This window comes from Asterias amurensis, chromosome 11 (genome assembly GCF_032118995.1).
Source record: "Asterias amurensis chromosome 11, ASM3211899v1".
In the NCBI taxonomy this organism is placed as follows: domain Eukaryota; kingdom Metazoa; phylum Echinodermata; class Asteroidea; order Forcipulatida; family Asteriidae; genus Asterias; species Asterias amurensis.
Window position 1 is genome coordinate 13,902,292 of NC_092658.1, and position 21,882 is coordinate 13,924,173.

Here is a 21,882-nt window from a genome sequence, read left to right on the forward strand (position 1 = left end):
ATCTTAAATACTAAGCATTATTGTATATCTGTGTGACCATAGAGATGTTGTTAAGTCACTGTTAATAAGGCACAGGGAAACTGGATTTGAATATCTCTTGAATAATTGTTTATTGTCGGAATCTGTAAATTGGATGAACAGAGATGTTTACTTGAAATATTTCAGATTGAGATTTTTAAGAATAAGATCCTATAACCAATAAAAAAAATCACTTGGAAGTATTGGTAGAGATCTGTCATCAACAATTAAGTTTTAATACAAAATACTTTGTAGTTGCTTGTTTAAATTTTGTTAATTGTATCGGGAAAGAGCTGGTGGCATTGACAAGAACCAGAGCTGAAGACCAAAGAACTGTGTTTGAAATGTCAAGATATCTCGGGTTCTTCAGAACCCTCACTTCTTTCAAGAACTGAAAATGACCTTTCATTTTTTTTCTTCCCCATATACTCTGATGTGTGTTAGCACCGAGTTCTGAGTAAAAACTCACAGACATATTACTGGGGTGGGATTTGAACCAACAACCGTTGCAACTTAACATGTCTTAAGAAATGCAACTTTACTTTTGGTGATGACTACAGCATACTAAAGAGTGTACCAAAATGAATTGCCCTTGAGAAATACAAGCTCCTTTATTAAAGTTTTGTAGAAAACTGAAAAACATCGTACAAAGTTTTAGTTTGGCAATATCAAAGTTGTATGTGGGGTATTACTTGCAGGTTACTGAGTCTTTTCTGACCGCAAAGATTGTTGTCTTTTATTGAATGAAAACAAAAAACATTTTTTTCTTTCAATTTTTTTTCTTCTTTTCAGAATTCGGTTCATCTGAGGTGTCATGTCTGGGTGCCAGTATACCAGACAATGAACTTGCTAAACTTGCATATGATCCCGAAACGTTGAAGGTGCTTGCTAGAAAGAAGCCGGGTAGGTCTACCTGAGATATTTATAAGCTAACATAGGATTTAGAACAAAACTGAAGATTGATTCAGGCTTTTTACATACTACATTAATTGAAAGATTGAACAGATACAAACACTGCTGTTGCCATTAATTTTTAGAGTCATTCCCAAACAATACGGACTCTTTAAAGGCACTGGACACCTTGGGGTTATTGTCAAAGACCAGGGGCGGATTGCACCAAGCGGTCTTAAACCAGTCTATGCAGATAGCCGGCTAACTTGAGACGCGTTTAGACAGTCTTTAATTATAGACCAATTGCAATAGCGCGGTCTATGAGGTCGTTCACACGCCGTACTAAAGTTGGTCTAAGTCCACTTACACCGGTTCGGGTTCAACTTTTGTGCGTGTGAACGCAAATAAAGTTAGACCGGATCGGGTTTAAACCCCAAAACTTAAACCGTCCAGCGAGGCGGTCTAAGTCTAAACCGGTTCGGGTTTATCTTTTAACACTGCGTGTGGACAGAATGACATCCGGTTTTAACTCGTAACGGACGACCCATTGTGTGGTTCAATGCACACGCCCGGGACCCGGAGTGCTTGTATACGGTTTCTGTTGCCTCTGATGCTGAAAAGCACCGAGTATTTATATTACTTTCTTGCCGCTTACCGAGTTGGCGAAACCCTCTCGATCGGTGTATGCAGTTTAACACAGGCCCACGCCCATGATTTATTAAATTCTGAAACAAAATTATATTTTCCAAGCTTTTTTTGTTCAGTGTCCTATAATAAATTGAAACTGTTTTTCATGCGTATACTACGAGCGCAGCGAAGAAGCATATTTTTCAATGCTTCTCACATGTACAGCGGTGCCATCCCATAGTGATCACTCTCTGATATCCCATAGTTACCATCACCGATCCCGTGGATGTGCCTTTCTATTGCCGTCACCGTTACTAGCGTGCTGTACTTTCAATCTAGGAGAATGAACTGCAGTGGGCGCGAGGCTGTGTGTAGGGGAAATTCCCTACGCCAGCAATATCACCACGTTGTTGTTGGGAAGTTGGGAAAATACTGCAAAGTACATGTATTTACGTAACTTGCACGTGTGTAGTTGTGTTTATGAACGAATCGGAATAAAAATCGCGGCACCAGCTTTTGAGAGATCGCAGCTTCCAATCGATTGAAGTACAAACTAAAAGTATTTATTAAATCGGAAACAGTGGTATAAAACAAAACGCACAAATGAAACGTGTTCTGTTTCATGGAATATGGACAATATTTTGGTGAGTTTTCTCGGCGGTTTGTATCAATATTTTGTTTGTTTAAAAAAAAAAATTTGAGTCGTGTTCATGTTTGTTTTAAGTGCCCATATCCTCCCAACGGTAAAACTGTTACCGCGTTCGATTTGGCCATTTGTATCCAATAATTATGCCCTGATGATCATCCAGGGCATGGGGCACTCAGTATTTCGGCATACTCGGTGCATGAATCTGATGAATAAAACCGGATGTTAGAGCAACGGGGTCGCGTCTACTTTGACCTCTTAAAACCGAAGATAAACCGAATCGGGTTTAACTCTGTGCTGTCTGAACGCAAAGGGTTTTTATTTTTACGACCACCCCCCGCTGCTCGTAAAAGTTAGACCGGTTCGGGTCTAAGTTAGTACGCTGTCTGAACATACCCTATAATTATAGCCAGTCTTAAATCTTAAGCCTGCTCTGAGCTGGCTATAATCGGTGTTTGTTTTGGTTTTTAGAGATGGTGCTGCATTTGTTAGTTGTAGATAATTTGATACAAAGAGCTCTAGGATTAGATTTTATTTTAGAAATAGATTACACCCATGGGAGGCATTATGATGATGATCAAGGTGATTGTATCGTAAATGTATGTTCCCAAAAGTCAAAATGATACAACTCACAGATTTGATATCCGGTGATTTAAACCAAATGAATAAGAACAATGCCGTACCACCAGTGCCTGCAGAGTGCTAAGTATTATGGGACACTCGTTCGTATTTCATTACTTTCACCGACTTATCTAAGACCGGCTTATATTGCAACAGGCTTAATGACTGACTAAGCTAAGACCGTCTTAGGCAGATAGCCGGCTATAACTGACTGGTCTTAGACTGTTGACTAAGACCGTTTTATTGCAATCCGCCCCAGTATTCTCATAGGTCCTTGCTATATGGTGTATCCCAACATTTGCATTAAATAACAATTCTTTGAAATTTTTGACTCAATTGGTCATCGAAGTTGCAAGAGAATGATGTAAAAAACATTGTTGCACAAATTTGCTTGGTTTTAGATGCATATTAAATAAAAGCCTTCAGGCCTGAAGTCTTTTAATATTTGAGTGTGAAATTAGCCCTTTCTCAAAAACTATGTTACTTTAGAGGAGACACTCTCACCATGTTTCATACCGTCAACAGCTCTCCATTGCTCGTTACCAAGTAAGTTTTGAGTAAAGACAGAGTCCAGTGCATTTAAACAACACTTCTTTACTTATCTTGCAAGTTTGTGTGGAGACGTAAAACATTTTTGTAAAATTTGTTATGCTTTTTAATCCGGTCAGTATGCAAAAAACAAATCCACACCTCAGCATGAACATTTGAGAAGGTGGCATTTCATGGCCTAGAGGTTTTAATCATCGGATTCAAACTCTGATCAGCAGAGTGTTGGTTCGAGTCTAAGGCGTGACACTTGTGTCCTTAAGCAAAACACTTAACCATGACTTAACCTTCGAATTGGACATAAAGCCGTTGGTCCGTTGTGTTGTGTAATGCATGTATAAGAACTGTGCACTTATCAAAAAGAGAAAGGGTTTGCCTTGGAGTTCCTGCATGGTTTGGCATGATTGGCAGCATGTTGTACCGCAGCACCATTTCATGTGCTGCATCTATACTATTAAAAGCGTAACCCGCGCCATCTTGGATTGAAAATTAGAAGGTCCAGTGACATGGCATCCTTGTGGAAATCAACACGGTTAAGTGTGTGGAATTCAATACGTTTGTGTGGTTTCAGACGTCGGGTTGCAAGTCTACAAAACCCTGACCCAAACTCCCACTTACAAGCCAACTGATTGGAGAAAGTTTGGGCAGTGACCGTGTGTCAACCACTGGTCGATGTTGTTACCAGACTTCCTAGAAATCTTTCTGTAAGGCGACTCATTGGACAGTGTTTCGCAGATGGTTCTCCGGATTGGTTCACTCATTGCCCCTTGCCCGCCCACCCGCCATTCGATCCGCCCTTTTTGGTCGGGTTACTTTCATGTTGTACTAAGCATGGTTCTCCGGATTGGTTCATTCATTACCGCGCAGGGTCGAAAGGGTCGAAGAGGCTGGGTGCCAGGACAAAACCGACACAAATCTCACAAATTTGCATTGAATGAATGAAGTAACTCACAGATTGATGTTTCGCAGGCGACCATGTGTCAACCACTGGTCGATGTTGTGACTTCCTAGAAATCCTTCGGACAGGTGACTCATTTGTTGAAAAGATTAAATGGAGAATATTTATAAAGAAGCATTCACTTCAAAACGGCATGAGAATTATCATGATGGACAAGGATGGGATCAAACGGAAGCTTTATAATTTGGAAACATTGGGTAGGGCCGGCTATAGGTTGAAAGGTGTCTAAGGGAACTTTACAATTAATAACATTTGGGGGTTGGGGGGGGGGCCTTACACAAAGAGCCTAAAATAACCTCTCCTTACATTCTGGTCAGTGTATTGTGAGTGGTGTGTTATCTGGTTTTGAGACAGGCCACCTGTTGATTGGTGAAGGAGGTCGCCGTGGGACCACTTTAGGTTGAAAGTGGGTGGCGACCTCGGACTTACAAAAATCTCCATACAGAAATTGCACTATTGATGCAAAACGTATCTTGCTGTTTTTAAACTATGGACACTATCTTTTGCCAGTAAACTCAAATGAGTACATGAATACCGTTTTAGAATACGGTCTGTTCATGGAGGTATAGTGTTGCAGTTTCAGAGTTTACCCCATCACGGAAGTTTGTGAAACTTATACACGTACGTCAAAGGCTGTTTTGAAGCTGTAAAAAAGAACTTTGCATTTGGTCAAAGTTGTTAAGCAAAACGACATTAAGTTTCCTTTAGAATAAGTCCATTCACAAAATTGGTTAGAGCAGTGTGTCGGTCAGGTCTCAGAATGTACATTTTGCCAAATCCATTTTCTAGCCTTATTTAGCGATCGGCCCGTCGGGTTGGTTACTGGAGATAATATTAACAAAAGAGACCTCATGCGGCTGAATGGGGTACATTTTTAGGAGTTTGTCTATTGACCCAAACTGGACGTAACAAACCCTAAAAATAACTTGACATGCTTTCTGAAAGTGAAATAAGTTAGAGAAAATTAAGGAGGCGCGGCATCCCGCTAGTGTATGTAAAAAGGAGTAGGTCTCATAATTCAAACATAGTACCACATATTGTATCTTGAGCGTCACTGAGTGACGGATATGCACACTATATAAGAAGCCACTATTATAATTTATTATTATTATTCTCTTGTACTGTGAAGGGGATAACCCTGTTTCAGCCCAATGAGTAGGTGGCAGTGTGTCAGTAACGGTTGATTTGGGTCGATAACCCAAAATCAGTTTAGTTCAGCCTTCGCCTTGAAGTGGCTGTCCAGCCTTGTGAGTTTGGCGATGTCTCATACCAAAATATTTGAAAAAATCTGTAGGTCTGCAAGGAACAGAAAAGTCCAATAAACTCTCACCTGATGTAGAATTGTAGTGACTTGGTCAAGATAGAGTCTGGGATGTCTTGCATGTGATTTATGCAGCAATCTACCACTTCAAGATCCTTCAACTCTATGGCCAACAGTATCAATGGCGTGCAAGAACTAAAACAAATAACAACAAATTATCCTGAGAAGTGCAAAAAACATGCTATCGGGACCACAAAAGAAACCACGGTCCTGAGGCTGGTTCCAACAATGATAGACCAGCCTGGAATCGAGTAAAAATAGTCAACATTTAGTTAACCACAGAGCGCACTCTAACTTGTTCCTTATTGTGCCATTATACAATAATAATAATAAATATGACTTACATGAAGGAAGTTTCTTTCGTTTCTACTCACCTTGCTGCTATGTTACAATCTCGAATGAGGTTCAGTAGAGACTTCTTGGGCCAGAAGGGTTTCTTATCGGAGTGTCTTTCTACAACGTTGTTCAATATGACGCCAGCTGATGTTGTTCTCCATGATAAAGTCAGTGTTGATGACTTGCAAGTTTTATCTAGTAATGTCTCGCAAAGTTGATTGAACTTTGTTGTTGTCTTGACCTAATCAAAAAATAATGCAAAGATTTTTTCACATGTACAGCGTTTCAAACTAGAGTATTATCCAAACAACTTGGAGTGTCCAATCTCTTAGGACAAACTAACAATACCAAAACTAATAAGCACTATTTTGACAGCACAAGCACAGCGCACATTCAAATGGATTTTGCAGCCCACCCTCTCCAGGACAACAGTAATGCTTTATTAGGAGAGAACAGTAATTCAAGATTTAAGATTCATATTGATTAAAATGTTAGAGTACACGCTGCTAATTTTTTTGGGGAAAAGAACTTGGTGGCTTGTGGTTAAGAAAAATTATGTTCTAGAATATTTTGGTCTTAGGTTCCAAATCCCAGTGACGTAACCAACAAGGGGGCAGGGGTGGGAGTATCCCCCCCCCCCCCACCGGAACCAACCCACAACTGGTGTGGTTCACTACTTCAATAGCCCCCCAAATTATGTATTTTCCCTGCCTGCCCCCATCCAACTGAAATATCTGGTTACGCCACTGCCAATCCCACCCAAGCTCTCTGTAAGCACCCTGTAGATTTTTTCCCTGCAGCACTCTGAACTATTTACACATCGGTGTAATGGTAAAACCAAAATCCTAAAGTATGTTACATGACACATACTCAAAACCTCTGTGTTTTGAAACACAAGTGACAATTCTCTCACTGCTCACGGTCTATTCACAAATTAATAGAATGTTTTTTTTTCTTTTTTCTATCAAAGATTTCTTGCAATCCAATCAACTTGTTTTCAAGAAACATGTTTTAAAATTCACCAGCGAAATTCACAACTATCTGGTCGTGTGTTTTTGTACTTTGAAAATGTTTTTCACGATGCATTATTTGCAGTCTTACCTTAGAAGGATTCAGAATGTCTTCAATTAGTTGTTCCACTTCATCTTGAACAGATAAAGATTTGTCGGCCTGTTGGGGGAAAAAACCAGAAGTAACAAATTATGTGTAAAATCTGTGGTGTATATTTTCAAAACTTCTCCTGAGAAAATGTTTGGAAAATATTAAGACAAGTAATAGCCCAAGCAATTACAACACTTCCATTGGTGCCATGACAAGAAGAACTACAACTTTTGTTTGGATAATTGCAATCATCTGTACTCCCCACGTTTACTTCCAACCCTTCGGGGAGAATCTCAATTTCCACTTGACAGTCCACACTTGAGAGGATGAGGGGTAACAGTTATCACAACTTACACTTAGGGTCATGTCACAAGAGGCAATTTACAGGCAACCAGTTCCAGGAAGTCTCAAATAAGAAAAGACATTCACGTTTGAGTGTTAACGTATTGTTCGTGTGGATCCTAAGACACTGTTTACAAACATTACTCATGTGCTAAGAAAGTGGTCCTGTGTTAACATGCACTTTAGTAGGTTGACAACAAGTTGCCTGCAAAAGTTGCTTTGTGTCAAAAGGCCCTAAGAATTACCCAACGAAAATGTATAGTTATGTGACTTCATTACAAAATTCAAACCTTTGTTTTTGATTTCTTAGCCCAACTGACAGTGACTGGTATAGAAGGTTGGGTGCTCTGAGAAGATGAACCATTCTGGCCAAGTCGAGACGCCAAGTTGACTGAATTATGTAACACGCTGGAAGTTGAATCACTCCTAAAAAATAAATCAAATTAATGACAAAATGTTACTTTTTAAATTGCACAATCCACTCTTGCTCCAAATACTGTCATCCTATATTAGTGACAGATATGCGCCACTTTTTTCCAAACAGAAACTACAACTACAACTACTGGGTTACTTCAGAGGGAGCCGTTTCTCACAGTGTTTTATACTATCAACCTCTCCACATTACTTGTCACCAAGAAAGGTTTCATGCCAATAATTATTTTGAGTAATTACCAATAGTGTCCACTGCCTTTAAAGCACTGTTCATACTCCCTGCCAAAATGAATGCAAAGCAAATTTTGATGTCATATACATGGCTGTTTTTGCAGTGAATGTTCGCATGGGTTGAGCTCAAGTCAACTGATGCGAATTATTTGTTGCAAATTTGTTACGTCAACAATTGTAGGAAGGACATGAACCAGCATCCACAAATGTTTGACTGACTATATATTCCACCATTTCTCAATCTTTACAGTCGTGGACAGTCGGCCAGCAAGTAATCCCTCTGGGTCTAATCAGACTGTTCATCCAACTGCACCTCCAGAACAGAACAATGAAAATGTTCCACTGCTGCCACCACCATCAAGTGAGTAATCAGGAGTTACTTATAGTTATTTTACTTTGTCTGGTTTCAACTTTCGGTCTTATATTTTGATCTGCGTGTGTGATATATGACCCCCGTGGTTGTCTGTTCAAAAATGAAAAGTACTAAAGCATTTCTTATCTGCTTCACTTTGTCCTACCATGCTGGCTCCATTTTCATCTGCTTTGTTTAGATTTAGGCATGTCGGGTTACACAAATTGCAAAAGTTTGTTTTATTGTTGATTCTTGTTTATTGGTTGGTTATTGATGACCTATCCAAAATCGGACAAGAGTTTCAAGCCAGAAGTGACCTAATTTGCATATTTAAATTAGGTGGTAATTAGCTTTTGTCCTACCATGCTGGCTCCATTTTCATCTACTCTGTTACTATGTTTCAAGAATCCAGTTTATGGTTCAGTTCACTACCTGTTATCATCAACATATCTGTATCATTACCGTGAGTCAGTATGAAATAAATGTTGTTATTATTACTTCCTTTGGCGTGTCATGACCTAGTGGCCTCAAGCTCTGGTGTTCCTGTTCAGCAGAGTCCGACAACTTCTAACGAACAGTGGCATCAATGCACTGGTAAGTAGAAATAAAGCAGTGCCACTATTGAACAGGCGTGTTCGATAGTGGTGCGGTCAAAGTATTTAAACTCAATTTCCGCAGAAATAACTGCTTTTAATACAGCAAGTAGAGCGAGTATTAACACTAACGAACACAGTAAAGCAAAACAAGAAGTGAAGTATAAGTGACAACAAGAGGGCGCTACACTGCTCTGTCGTAGCTTTCCCTTATTATTAACCAATACTTCAGTTGATTTAAATCATTACCAAGGTATCAGTACTGACATTTTCCCCGGATTGTGAAAACTTCAGCCAGATTTTTCCAAGGGCGCAATCTTGTGGGATCCTTTTTGGCGAGCTGCAGAGCAGTGCGAGCCTATGTAATACCAATTTCCGTCCGGCATCCGTCTGTCCGTCCGGCCGGCCGGCCGTCCGCGTTAAAGTTTTTGAAAATGTTAAAGTTTTTGGTTTAAGTTTAAGTCTTTGAGTTGAGTTGTTTTTGGTATATAAACAAGCCAAAGTGAGATTGTTATATACAATTGCCAGTCATTTCAGTAATTTTCAGGTTTTTTTTCAAATAATGTTGAAGTTTTGGGAATAAAAAAATGTTAAAGTTTTTTGGAATAACAAAAAATGTTAACGTTTTTAGAATAAACTAAAATGTTAAAGTATACATATAGATTCATAAGAAAAGATAAACCTCCCTTTGTGCATCACTGGTTCCAGTTGAATGAGCTGAAACAATGACAACCTTAAATGGTCATAACTCCTGATTGCAATGATGTTCTGACTTGAAACTTAAGTCAAGTGTTGCTTCTTACATGTAGATTAATATGAAGAGATAAAACTTAAAAAATTAATCACAGGTTTCAGTTGAATGAGCTTAAACAATGAACAAATTGAATAGGCATAACTCCTTATTTCCATGATGTACTGACTTGAAACCTAAATCAAATATTACTTTTAACATAAAGATGCATATGAAAGGATAAAACTCAATGAGTGCATCACTGAAGAGTGCAAAGTTTTAATCAAATAATTATTGCTGCTTAGATGCATATAATATGAAAAGATAAAACTCAAAGATCACTGGTTCCAGTTGAATGAGCTCAATCAATGAAAACCTTAAATGGTCATTACTTCATACTTGTCAACGTCCCCACCCCTTTGACCATCAGTTGATCAAATGATTGGTTTTTCTGTCAGTCATTGGTTCTATCTGGTGATCAGCAGCTCACCATGGCAGCTCTGCTGTTCTTGTTTTGTTTTAATGTTGAGAGTCTAAATCCAACCAAGGCATCTTTTAGTTAATCGTCCTGAAGAATTTGAAACATTGGATGATAACTACAGTACAATAAAGAGTTAATCAACAGGAATTGACCTTGAGAAATGCAAGCTCACAAATTTCAGAGGAATATCTTTATAAGGAGACCAGTTAAAGCGCCAGCTAGCACATTAATCCAGAGGTCATTGGTCAATCCCTTACTAGTAAATATTTCTTTGTTCAGCCCCAAATTATTTAGGAAAGTATTTGCTTACCCTGCAAAGTTAAACTGCTTTCATTGTAAAGTCCCTGTTTAGATTGATAAAAACTTATGATCAATTTTTAATCTGAGTTTGTGATTGTGACGACGATAGCAAGTGTTTCAGAAAAAAAACATTTATGTCATTTATGCTTCCATGTGTGAAAAATTGTTTTCTGAAACTCAGTTTCTCATTTCAAAATAACCAAATTAATATTGAAATCTGCAAAGTTCCTGACCAATCATGTACAGTTATTATTTGTTTTCTCAAAAACATGTCCAAGTTGCTGGTACAGTGCATTTTTTGAAAACTAAAAGATTGGAATGAAGCATTTTCCCCCAAATCAATGATAATAATAATGATATTAATAATCACTAGTTTTTATGTAGCACATTCCAAAATAATGTCTCAATGCGCTTCATCCGTGACTTGGTGTTTGGGCTGATCCTTTAATCTTTCTCAGCCCGAGCTGCCGTGCACTCAGATGGCTTTTTCAAATAAAATATGAACCAAAAATGATGAAATAAATCTTAAAAACACAACAAATGTTTTTATCAATTTAGCCAAGCCACAGCAAAAGCTGTCAGTTCAGACACAGCTATGTTAATAAATCAGCAATCTTTAGTCCTTTATTAGCTCTTTTGGTATCCATTCATTTAAGTACCTTCACTTTTTCGGTTGGTTTATAGGAGCTAAATTCGTGTTCAAATTTGTTCCTGATTTTTTGTTTTGTTTAGTAGGAACTGGGTGTTTTTATTGTCATCCTGGTCATTTGGTCTTTTCTCTTATACATGCCTAAATGAGAGCTCAAGTGGAAGACAAAAACTGCTCTTCTCAAAAGTCACAAAGGTTTATCAAATCTACGGGTCAGTAACGCATCTATCCACGCCTGTCAATGACTGCCTGGCACCATCATGGTGTTGATCAGTCTGGTGACACGCTGCTGTGGGATGGCCTTCCACTGAACTTGCAGAAGATGGGACAGGTGAGCCAGGTTGCTGTTGGTGTTGATGTGGGGATATGCAGATCGCTTCAGCTAGTCCCACAGGGATGGGATTGAGGTCGTGCGAACTTAGCGGCCACACTATTCGCTCGATGCCTTCAGCAGCCAGGAATGCAGTAGCTACTCTCCCTCTGTGTGGTCGGGCATTAATGTCATCCATGTACACAAATGCTCCACCATGGGCTGCAGCAAGTGGTGCAACATTTGGACGCAGCACTTCGTCAACATATCATTGCACTGTCAGGTTGCCAGCAATCTGCACAAGTGCATCTCCTCTCCGAGGGGACATGGGCTGGGTGTTGGATCTCCCCGCCAAGGAAGCGGAGGACGCCCCCGCTGAACGGCGGTCTTTTAAGAGGAGGACTGGCCCGCTCAGAGGAGTGGGAATGTTTTCCCGGCTATGCCACTCGACCGTGTATGCGCTGACCGCATCGAGGGCATTATGTCGGCGTCCTCTTGGACGGCCTACCCCAAGTGGGTGGATTTATATTACTGATTCCCCCCCCCCCCCCCCCCCCGGGATTTCGATAAATATTTTTCAACCCCGGTCCTACCGGACTCCGCGGCAGACAAGCTGACCGCAGACAGGGGGTCAACCTCTTCCAAACTTCCCTTCACCGACAAAGCGCGGGGGAAGATGGAGGAAGTAGCCAGGAAGATAGACTCAGCATCGCGCTTTGGCATGCGCACATCGTCTTTTTTGCTTCTCTTGTCCAAGTACCTCACGCTTGCCGGCGATGAGGACTCGGCGATCCCAGCGGACATGATGGTGGCGGCCTGCGCACTGTCCTAGATCAATTTACGAGAGTATCCACCCTATCAACATCTGCCCGTAGGGCAAACCACCTAGATGCTCTGTTCCTCCCGTCCGTCGGGGCTCCCAAACGACTTGATGCGCTCCCCCTAACGGGACGAGACCTGTTTGCAGGAAAATTCCAAGAGTCTATGGAGGCCAAGCAAAATATTGATAGAAACTGCCGAGAAAACTCATCAAAATATTATCCATATTCCATGAAACAGAACGCGTTTTATTTTTGTGTTTTACACCACCGTTTCCGATTGAATAAATACTTTAATTTGTACCTCAATCGATTGGAAGTTGTAATCTCTCAAAAGCTGGTGCCGCGATTTGTATTCCGATTCGTTCATAAACACAACTACACACGTGCAAGTTACTTAAATACATGTACTTTTTCAGTATTTGCCCAACTTCCCAACTTCCTTGCTGTTTAACCCCTGGGAAATGTTTTTGGTATCACCTGTAAAAAATAACTATGAACTTTAATTGTAAACAAAAAACATGTTCAGGGCATACTGGGAGTGTCGTTGCTTAGTGATCTGGTGCACGAAGGTTAACTTCTGAATACTCTTTAAAGGCACTGGACACTATTGGTTTACTCAAAATAATAACGAGTAATGGAGAGCTGTTGATAGTATAAAACCTTGTGAGAAACAGCTTCCTCTGAAATAACAAAATTTTTGAAAATGAAGTAATATCTCACTCAAACAATAAAATACTTCAGTTGAAGCCATTTATTATGCTTCTGAAACCCCACAAGGACCAATTGAGTAAGTATTTCACAGGTTTGTTATTTAGTGCACAATTTTAGTTGGGATACACCAAATGAAAAGACTGGTCTTTGACAATGACTGATTGTGTCCATACAGTGCCTTTAACATCATGCTCAATGGGATTGTCTTGTATCGTGTTGTCAGGGAGTAAAAGTAAACAAACACATAGTTCCCTCGATTTTGATGGGATCAGGAAAAATGTGGCACTGGCCCTCTGGCACTTGTGTTTCAAAGCAAGACACTAAACAAATTCCTCCTTTAAAAATACAAACAAATTTCAGTTTTAAAGGCACTGGACACTATTTGTAATTACTAAAAAATAATTGTTACATAATAACCTACTTGGTAAAGAGCAATGGAGAGCCGTTGACCGTATAAAACATTGTGAAAAACGGCTCCCTCTGAAGTAACATAGTTTTTGAGAAAGAGGTTATTTCTCACTCAAATAGTGATAGACTCCAGCGGAAGCCTTTTTATGATGAATCTGAAAGCAAACAAAGTAATGGAACAAGGGTGTCTTTCTTTCATTGTTCACTTGCAAATTTGATAACCAATTAAGGCAACATTTTCACAGGTTTGTTATTTTATGCATATCTTGGGATACATCAAGTGAAATACTAGTCTTTGACAATTACCAAGTTGTTTCCAGTGCCTTTAAGATGAGTTTGTAAATGAATTTATTTTAATTTGATATTGAACAAGAAATGTAGATCACCTCAATAAATTAACATTGAGCCGATCAATCATAAAAACTGATTATGTAGCAACCAAAAACTGTTTTTTTTATGGTTTTATATTTTCATTATGCAATGTACTTTTTGGTGAATGGTATGCACTATGCAGTACATCTTTTACCGTAAAATTTATCTTAAATACTAAGCATTATTGTATATCTGTGTGACCATAGAGATGTTGTTAAGTCACTGTTAATAAGGCACAGGGAAACTGGATTTGAATATCTCTTGAATAATTGTTTATTGTCGGAATCTGTAAATTGGATGAACAGAGATGTTTACTTGAAATATTTCAGATTGAGATTTTTAAGAATAAGATCCTATAACCAATAAAAAAAATCACTTGGAAGTATTGGTAGAGATCTGTCATCAACAATTAAGTTTTAATACAAAATACTTTGTAGTTGCTTGTTTAAATTTTGTTAATTGTATCGGGAAAGAGCTGGTGGCATTGACAAGAACCAGAGCTGAAGACCAAAGAACTGTGTTTGAAATGTCAAGATATCTCGGGTTCTTCAGAACCCTCACTTCTTTCAAGAACTGAAAATGACCTTTCATTTTTTTTCTTCCCCATATACTCTGATGTGTGTTAGTACCGAGTTCTGAGTAAAAACTCACAGACATATTACTGGGGTGGGATTTGAACCCACAACCGTTGCAACTTAACATGTCTTAAGAAATGCAACTTTACTTTTGGTGATGACTACAGCATACTAAAGAGTGTACCAAAATGAATTGCCCTTGAGAAATACAAGCTCCTTTATTAAAGTTTTGTAGAAAACTGAAAAACATCGTACAAAGTTTTAGTTTGGCAATATCAAAGTTGTATGTGGGGTATTACTTGCAGGTTACTGAGTCTTTTCTGACCGCAAAGATTGTTGTCTTTTATTGAATGAAAACAAAAAACATTTTTTTCTTTCAATTTTTTTTCTTCTTTTCAGAATTCGGTTCATCTGAGGTGTCATGTCTGGGTGCCAGTATACCAGACAATGAACTTGCTAAACTTGCATATGATCCCGAAACGTTGAAGGTGCTTGCTAGAAAGAAGCCGGGTAGGTCTACCTGAGATATTTATAAGCTAACATAGGATTTAGAACAAAACTGAAGATTGATTCAGGCTTTTTACATACTACATTAATTGAAAGATTGAACAGATACAAACACTGCTGTTGCCATTAATTTTTAGAGTCATTCCCAAACAATACGGACTCTTTAAAGGCACTGGACACCTTGGGGTTATTGTCAAAGACCAGGGGCGGATTGCACCAAGCGGTCTTAAACCAGTCTATGCAGATAGCCGGCTAACTTGAGACGCGTTTAGACAGTCTTTAATTATAGACCAATTGCAATAGCGCGGTCTATAATTATAGCCAGTCTTAAATCTTAAGCCTGCTCTGAGCTGGCTATAATCGGTGTTTGTTTTGGTTTTTAGAGATGGTGCTGCATTTGTTAGTTGTAGATAATTTGATACAAAGAGCTCTAGGATTAGATTTTATTTTAGAAATAGATTACACCCATGGGAGGCATTATGATGATGATCAAGGTGATTGTATCGTAAATGTATGTTCCCAAAAGTCAAAATGATACAACTCACAGATTTGATATCCGGTGATTTAAACCAAAGCAATAAGAACAATGCCGTACCACCAGTGCCTGCAGAGTGCTAAGTATTATGGGACACTCGTTCGTATTTCATTACTTTCACCGACTTATCTAAGACCGGCTTATATTGCAACAGGCTTAATGACTGACTAAGCTAAGACCGTCTAAGGCAGATAGCCGGCTATAACTGACTGGTCTTAGACTGTTGACTAAGACCGTTTTATTGCAATCCGCCCCAGTATTCTCATAGGTCCTTGCTATATGGTGTATCCCAACATTTGCATTAAATAACAATTCTTTGAAATTTTTGACTCAATTGGTCATCGAAGTTGCAAGAGAATGATGTAAAAAACATTGTTGCACAAATTTGCTTGGTTTTAGATGCATATTAAATAAAAGCCTTCAGGCCTGAAGTCTTTTAATATTTGAGTGTGAAATTAGCCCTTTCTCAAAAACTATGTTACTTTAGAGGAGACACTCTCACCATGTTTCATACCGTCAACAGCTCTCCATTGCTCGTTACCAAGTAAGTTTTGAGTAAAGACAGAGTCCAGTGCATTTAAACAACACTTCTTTACTTATCTTGCAAGTTTGTGTGGAGACGTAAAACATTTTTGTAAAATTTGTTATGCTTTTTAATCCAGTCAGTGAGAAGAGAAAGGGTTTGCCTTGGAGTTCCTGCATGGTTTGGCATGATTGGCAGCATGTTGTACCGCAGCACCATTTCATGTGCTGCATCTATACTATTAAAAGCGTAACCCGCGCCATCTTGGATTGAAAATTAGAAGGTCCAGTGACATGGCATCCTTGTGGAAATCAACACGGTTAAGTGTGTGGAATTCAATACGTTTTTGTGGTTTCAGACGTCGGGTTGCAAGTCTACAAAACCCTGACCCAAACTCCCACTTACAAGCCAACTGATTGGAGAAAGTTTGGGCAGTGACCGTGTGTCAACCACTGGTCGATGTTGTTACCAGACTTCCTAGAAATCTTTCTGTAAGGCGACTCATTGGACAGTGTTTCGCAGATGGTTCTCCGGATTGGTTCACTCATTGCCCCTTGCCCGCCCACCCGCCATTCGATCCGCCCTTTTTGGTCGGGTTACTTTCATGTTGTACTAAGCATGGTTCTCCGGATTGGTTCATTCATTACCGCGCAGGGTCGAAAGGGTCGAAGAGGCTGGGTGCCAGGACAAAACCGACACAAATCTCACAAATTTGCATTGAATGAATGAAGTAACTCACAGATTGATGTTTCGCAGGCGACCATGTGTCAACCACTGGTCGATGTTGTGACTTCCTAGAAATCCTTCGGACAGGTGACTCATTTGTTGAAAAGATTAAATGGAGAATATTTATAAAGAAGCATTCACTTCAAAACGGCATGAGAATTATCATGATGGACAAGGATGGGATCAAACGGAAGCTTTATAATTTGGAAACATTGGGTAGGGCCGGCTATAGGTTGAAAGGTGTCTAAGGGAACTTTACAATTAATAACATTTGGGGGTTGGGGGGGGGCCTTACACAAAGAGCCTAAAATAACCTCTCCTTACATTCTGGTCAGTGTATTGTGAGTGGTGTGTTATCTGGTTTTGAGACAGGCCACCTGTTGATTGGTGAAGGAGGTCGCCGTGGGACCACTTTAGGTTGAAAGTGGGTGGCGACCTCGGACTTACAAAAATCTCCATACAGAAATTGCACTATTGATGCAAAACGTATCTTGCTGTTTTTAAACTATGGACACTATCTTTTGCCAGTAAACTCAAATGAGTACATGAATACCGTTTTAGAATACGGTCTGTTCATGGAGGTATAGTGTTGCAGTTTCAGAGTTTACCCCATCACGGAAGTTTGTGAAACTTATACACGTACGTCAAAGGCTGTTTTGAAGCTGTAAAAAAGAACTTTGCATTTGGTCAAAGTTGTTAAGCAAAACGACATTAAGTTTCCTTTAGAATAAGTCCATTCACAAAATTGGTTAGAGCAGTGTGTCGGTCAGGTCTCAGAATGTACATTTTGCCAAATCCATTTTCTAGCCTTATTTAGCGATCGGCCCGTCGGGTTGGTTACTGGAGATAATATTAACAAAAGAGACCTCATGCGGCTGAATGGGGTACATTTTTAGGAGTTTGTCTATTGACCCAAACTGGACGTAACAAACCCTAAAAATAACTTGACATGCTTTCTGAAAGTGAAATAAGTTAGAGAAAATTAAGGAGGCGCGGCATCCCGCTAGTGTATGTAAAAAGGAGTAGGTCTTCATTAAAGCATTGTTTCGTGGCGAACAGCATGCACGTGCAAAGTTTCGAAATCGATTTTTGCAATGACCATATGCTGAGCATGACGCGTTGACACTTATGTAGAGTGCAATATATAATATATGGGAGTAGGTTATATGGCCTATTATCACACTCTGGTTTGAGCATCTGATTGGAGGATTAGTGCGTACTGGAATATAAAGATAAGCGAAATGCGCTTTCAGCGCTCACAGATGCCATGTTGTGGGACAGGTATTTTAATGGTAATGTCATATTCGATACAGTCTTTTGTGGTGAATTGGAGACTGATGTCTTACCACAGCTAGTTACCATCATAGGCTTGGAATTGTACAAAGGCCGCGGTGGCCGTTCTGTTGCCCCTGCTCAATTGGCCTTGGTGCCCCTTCAAAAGTTCCTCATAGACTTTTAAAAAGATTTTTTTCAATGGAGGTTCCCTATGCAACTGAAAGTGACCTTGTCTTCTCAAAGATGAATTTCCAGGCCTGCTGTCATTTAGCAGCTTAGGCCATGTGGAGAGTTTCTGACTGCAAACAAATTTCTAGCATTAGATTTTCTTGAGTGTTGATTTTTACAGACATACTTCTAGTGGTTTGCATATTTACATCAATTGATTCATGTTATAACACAGACAAATACAATTACAGTAAAAGACCAGTCACAAAAGAAAACAAATTCTTCAATTTTTTTTTCTTCAGCAGTTCGTTCAGCCATTCCAGCTGAGATTGTGCAACAAACACCAAGACATGAAACAGCTATTGTGACAAAAGAGCAACTTCGTAAACTTGCTCACAATCTTGGACCATGGGATGAGCTAGCTGTAAATCTGGGTATGTCTAAAGGAGATATTTACAAACTGAAAGAAGAACACAAAAACGACCAATGGGCTCAGGTTTTCTACATGCTAGACAAATGGAAAAACAGGGAAGGTCCAAAGGCTACTGTGGGTAACTTATATAAAAAATGCTGTGCGACAGAAACAGTTGACAGCAACATGTATGCCTTTCTGTTGGAATAGACATGCATGGGGAACTGTCAAACTCCAATAAATGAAACTTCACAGACAGGGCCCGAGCAAAACCCTATTCCTCGCAGGGCCCCGAGCAAAACCCTATTCCCCCCCCCCTCAATTTCACAGATTTGTTATTTCATGCAAAATGTTAGTTGGGATACACCAAATGAAAATACTGGTCTTTGACAGTGACTGATTGTGTCCATTGTAGCATGCTCAATGGGATTGTCTTGTATCGTGTTGTCAGGGAGTAAAAGCGAACCGACATTAACAAACACATAGTTCCCTCGATTTTGATGGGATCAGGAAAAAATTGGCACTGTTGAAAAGATGGGCCTCTGGCACTTGTGTTTCAAAGCAAGACACTAAACAAATTCCTCTTTTAAAAATACAAATAAAGTTCAGTTTTAAAAGCACTGGACACTATTAGAAATTACTCAAAACAATTGTTACATAATAACCTACTTGGTAAAGAGCAATGGAGAGCTGTTGATAGTATTAAACATTGTGAAAAACGGCTCCCTCTGAAGTAACATAGTTTTTGAGGAAGAGGTTATTTCTCAGTCAAATAATGATAGACTCTAGCTGAAGCCTTTTTATGATGAATCTGAAAGCAAACAAAGTAATGGAACAAGAGTGTCTTTCTTTCATTATTCACTTGCAAATTTGATGACCAATTGATGAGGCAACATTTTCACAGGTTTGTTTTATTTTATGCATATCTTGGGATACATCTTGAAATACTAGTCTTTGACAGTTACCAAGGTGTTTCCAGTGCCTTTAAGATGAGTTCGTAAATGAATTTATTTTTATTTGATATTGAACAAGAAATATAGATCACGTCAATAAATTAACATTGAGCCGATCAATCATAAAAATTGATTATGTAGCAACGAAAAACTTTTTTTTATTGTTTTATATTTTTATCATGCAATGTATTCTTTGGTGTATGATATGCATTATGCAGTACATATTTTACCGTAAAATTTATCTTAATACTCAGCAATATTGTATATCTGGTTACTTGAAGTATTTCAGATTGAGATTTTTATAAACCTAAGATCCTGTAACCAAATAAAAAAAAACACTTGGAAGTATTGGTAGAGATCTGTCATCAACAATTAAGTTTTAATACAAAAATAGTTTGTAGTTGTTTATTTCAATTTTGTTAATTGTATCAGGAAAGAGCTGGTGACAATGACAAGAACCAGAGTTGAAGACCAAAGAACTGTGTTTGTAATGTCAAGATATCTCTGGTTCTTCAGAACCATCACTTTTTTCAAGAACTGAAAATTTTGTTTGTGTATCCATATACTCTGATGTGTGTTAGCACCGAGTTCTGAGTAAAAACTCACAGACATTGGGATTTGAACCCACAACTTTTGCAATTCTAGACCACTGAGATTGCCCAATAGCTAGAGGCAGGTCTGATGTATGTATAGCACTGTATCCTCATCCGAGTTGTGAAAAAATCACAGACATATTACTCAGGTTGGAGTCGAACCCGAGACCTTTGCAATTCTATTGCAGTGTCATACCAACATTGGCGTCTATGGGTAAAAGGCAAAATGAATATGCTTCATCTTATTGGAAATACCTGAACATCTATTAGAGAATTACCTTAGGTGTAATTTCTTATTTACTTTCAACACCAAGCATAGTTTGAAGAGTACTCTAAAGATCTAGAGACATATAGCTTCCCTGATGATGGGTTCCTACAAGACCCTGTGCTTTTTTATAAAACCCTTCCAAAGGTTTAGCATTGTTTTGCTTATATATATTGTCATCTTTGATAAAATGTATTTATGTAGGCCTTTATACTTCCGTACTGTAGTGGTAATATTTTTGTATTTTAACTGTATTTTTTTTACAATATTTTTACCTTGTAATGCTACATAATTCAGTTTTGTGCTGCTAGTTGATTTTTTTAAATAAAATGAATCAATGAAGATGAAAAAAATGATTGTGTGTGAAACCATGTGTCTACTTCAGGCAGTACTTCCCACAAAAGGGAATAACTTTATTTTTTTTTACAATTTTGTTGTAATTTGAAAATGACCCCCTTGATATTAATTTTAATACACTGTACTTATAAATCTGACCAGTTATTTGTTGGAAGCCTTATTACAGGCTGATGATCAAATTTTGTTGTTTGCTTTGTGACTGAATACAAAAATAAACTAGCTCGTTCAGATAGTCCTTTGCTAAATGTTAAAAAAAAAAAAGATGAGATAATTTATTTTTATAGCCGCTGCACTTTTTCTTTCACCTACATTAATAACACTGTACAACACAAGGATTTTTGTGTGTGCTTGTTTTTTGTTTTTCCCGAGTTAAAAACTGCATCAGCAGCAAGAGGAGCCTTGACCAGGAGGTAGGGTTACGGGCATGGACCTGATGTGGTCTATTTAGTTAGGGTTGGGGGTGGGTGTGGTGATTTGCATGACATTTTATGTACTAATTTATTTTAATACCTGGTAAAGTTTATTTTCTTTTTTTTTTCCGCTGTCTGATAATTTTCCTTCTTGCTGTCCTTGAATTTCAAAACACGAATACAGATAATTTGCTATTTCAGTTGAGTACAAATTAATGAGAAATAGAATTAGCTTTTGCCAACCTTACCAACGAAAAGGACATGGTATAAATGCAAACAAAATAGTTTATGGCCTGACGTTTCGACCCTAGCAGAGTCTTTCTCGAAGGCTTAATGACAACACAACAGACATAACTAAAAGTTTCCTGTTCATGTTTGCTGTGAGTAAACAAATCCCTTTCTGCAAAAATCGGGTCATGCAATTTTAAATTTGGACCAAAAGAATTTGATTAATCGCACATGCGATAGCTTTTATTTCTTAAAAAAAAACTCTAGGCCCCATTCAGAGGCATTTACAAATGATCAGTATCTAGATTTTCCCCTTTTTAACTTTGTGTGCTGTAGCTTCTGAGAAAAAAAAAAAAAAAAATGCATGAAGATGTTGTCCAAGGAGTTTTTATGCAAATTAGTTTGAACTGGAGTTGCATCACGTGTTACGAGTAACTTGTGATGCACATTTTACACCTTTATGGACAATTTTCTAACAATTATTAAAACTATTAATTTTTAGTTAATTAATTGTGATTGGAGTAGGCCTAATGTAACTTTCAAAAAAACCCACAACAA

At 38.6% G+C, this 21,882-nt stretch overlaps 2 protein-coding genes across 5 annotated transcripts in view; one reads left to right on the top strand and one right to left on the bottom strand.

The window, feature by feature from the left end:
• LOC139943670 (uncharacterized) overlaps nt 1–20,626 on the top strand; it is a 75,854-nt gene extending 55,228 nt beyond the window's left edge. For 2 of the 4 annotated variants that reach the window (XM_071940404.1, XM_071940405.1), the window contains exons 21-25: nt 811–921; nt 8,321–8,431; nt 8,945–9,016; nt 14,772–14,882; nt 18,409–20,626. In XM_071940404.1, coding sequence (XP_071796505.1) covers nt 811–921; nt 8,321–8,431; nt 8,945–9,016; nt 14,772–14,882; nt 18,409–18,728 — 725 coding nt within the window. In that variant the 3' untranslated portion in view covers nt 18,729–20,626. The remainder of the gene's footprint in view (nt 1–810; nt 922–8,320; nt 8,432–8,944; nt 9,017–14,771; nt 14,883–18,408) is intronic. The other 2 variants (XM_071940406.1, XM_071940407.1) reach the window with 2 other exon arrangements.
• On the bottom strand, nt 5,531–8,260 carry LOC139944086 (uncharacterized). The gene is made up of 5 exons (XM_071941042.1): nt 8,238–8,260; nt 7,698–7,833; nt 7,066–7,134; nt 6,003–6,205; nt 5,531–5,763 (listed from the first exon to the last, which is right to left on the bottom strand). Exons 1-5 carry the CDS (start codon nt 8,258–8,260, stop codon nt 5,634–5,636), a joined length of 561 nt encoding a protein of 186 aa, XP_071797143.1. The 3' UTR covers nt 5,531–5,633.
• Nucleotides 20,627–21,882: the final 1,256 nt, after the last annotated feature.

Bases quoted from the DNA above. Each gene is read 5' to 3' on its own strand.
- LOC139944086 (XM_071941042.1), bottom strand. From the start codon at position 8,260: ATGTCCTTCCTACAATTGTTGAC. The intron at 7,834-8,237 runs GTAACAAATTTG...TTTATTTTTTAG, and splicing joins TCCTTCCTACAATTGTTGAC to GAGTGATTCAACTTCCAGCG. The intron at 7,135-7,697 runs GTTTGAATTTTG...TTCCCCCAACAG, and splicing joins CTAAGAAATCAAAAACAAAG to GCCGACAAATCTTTATCTGT.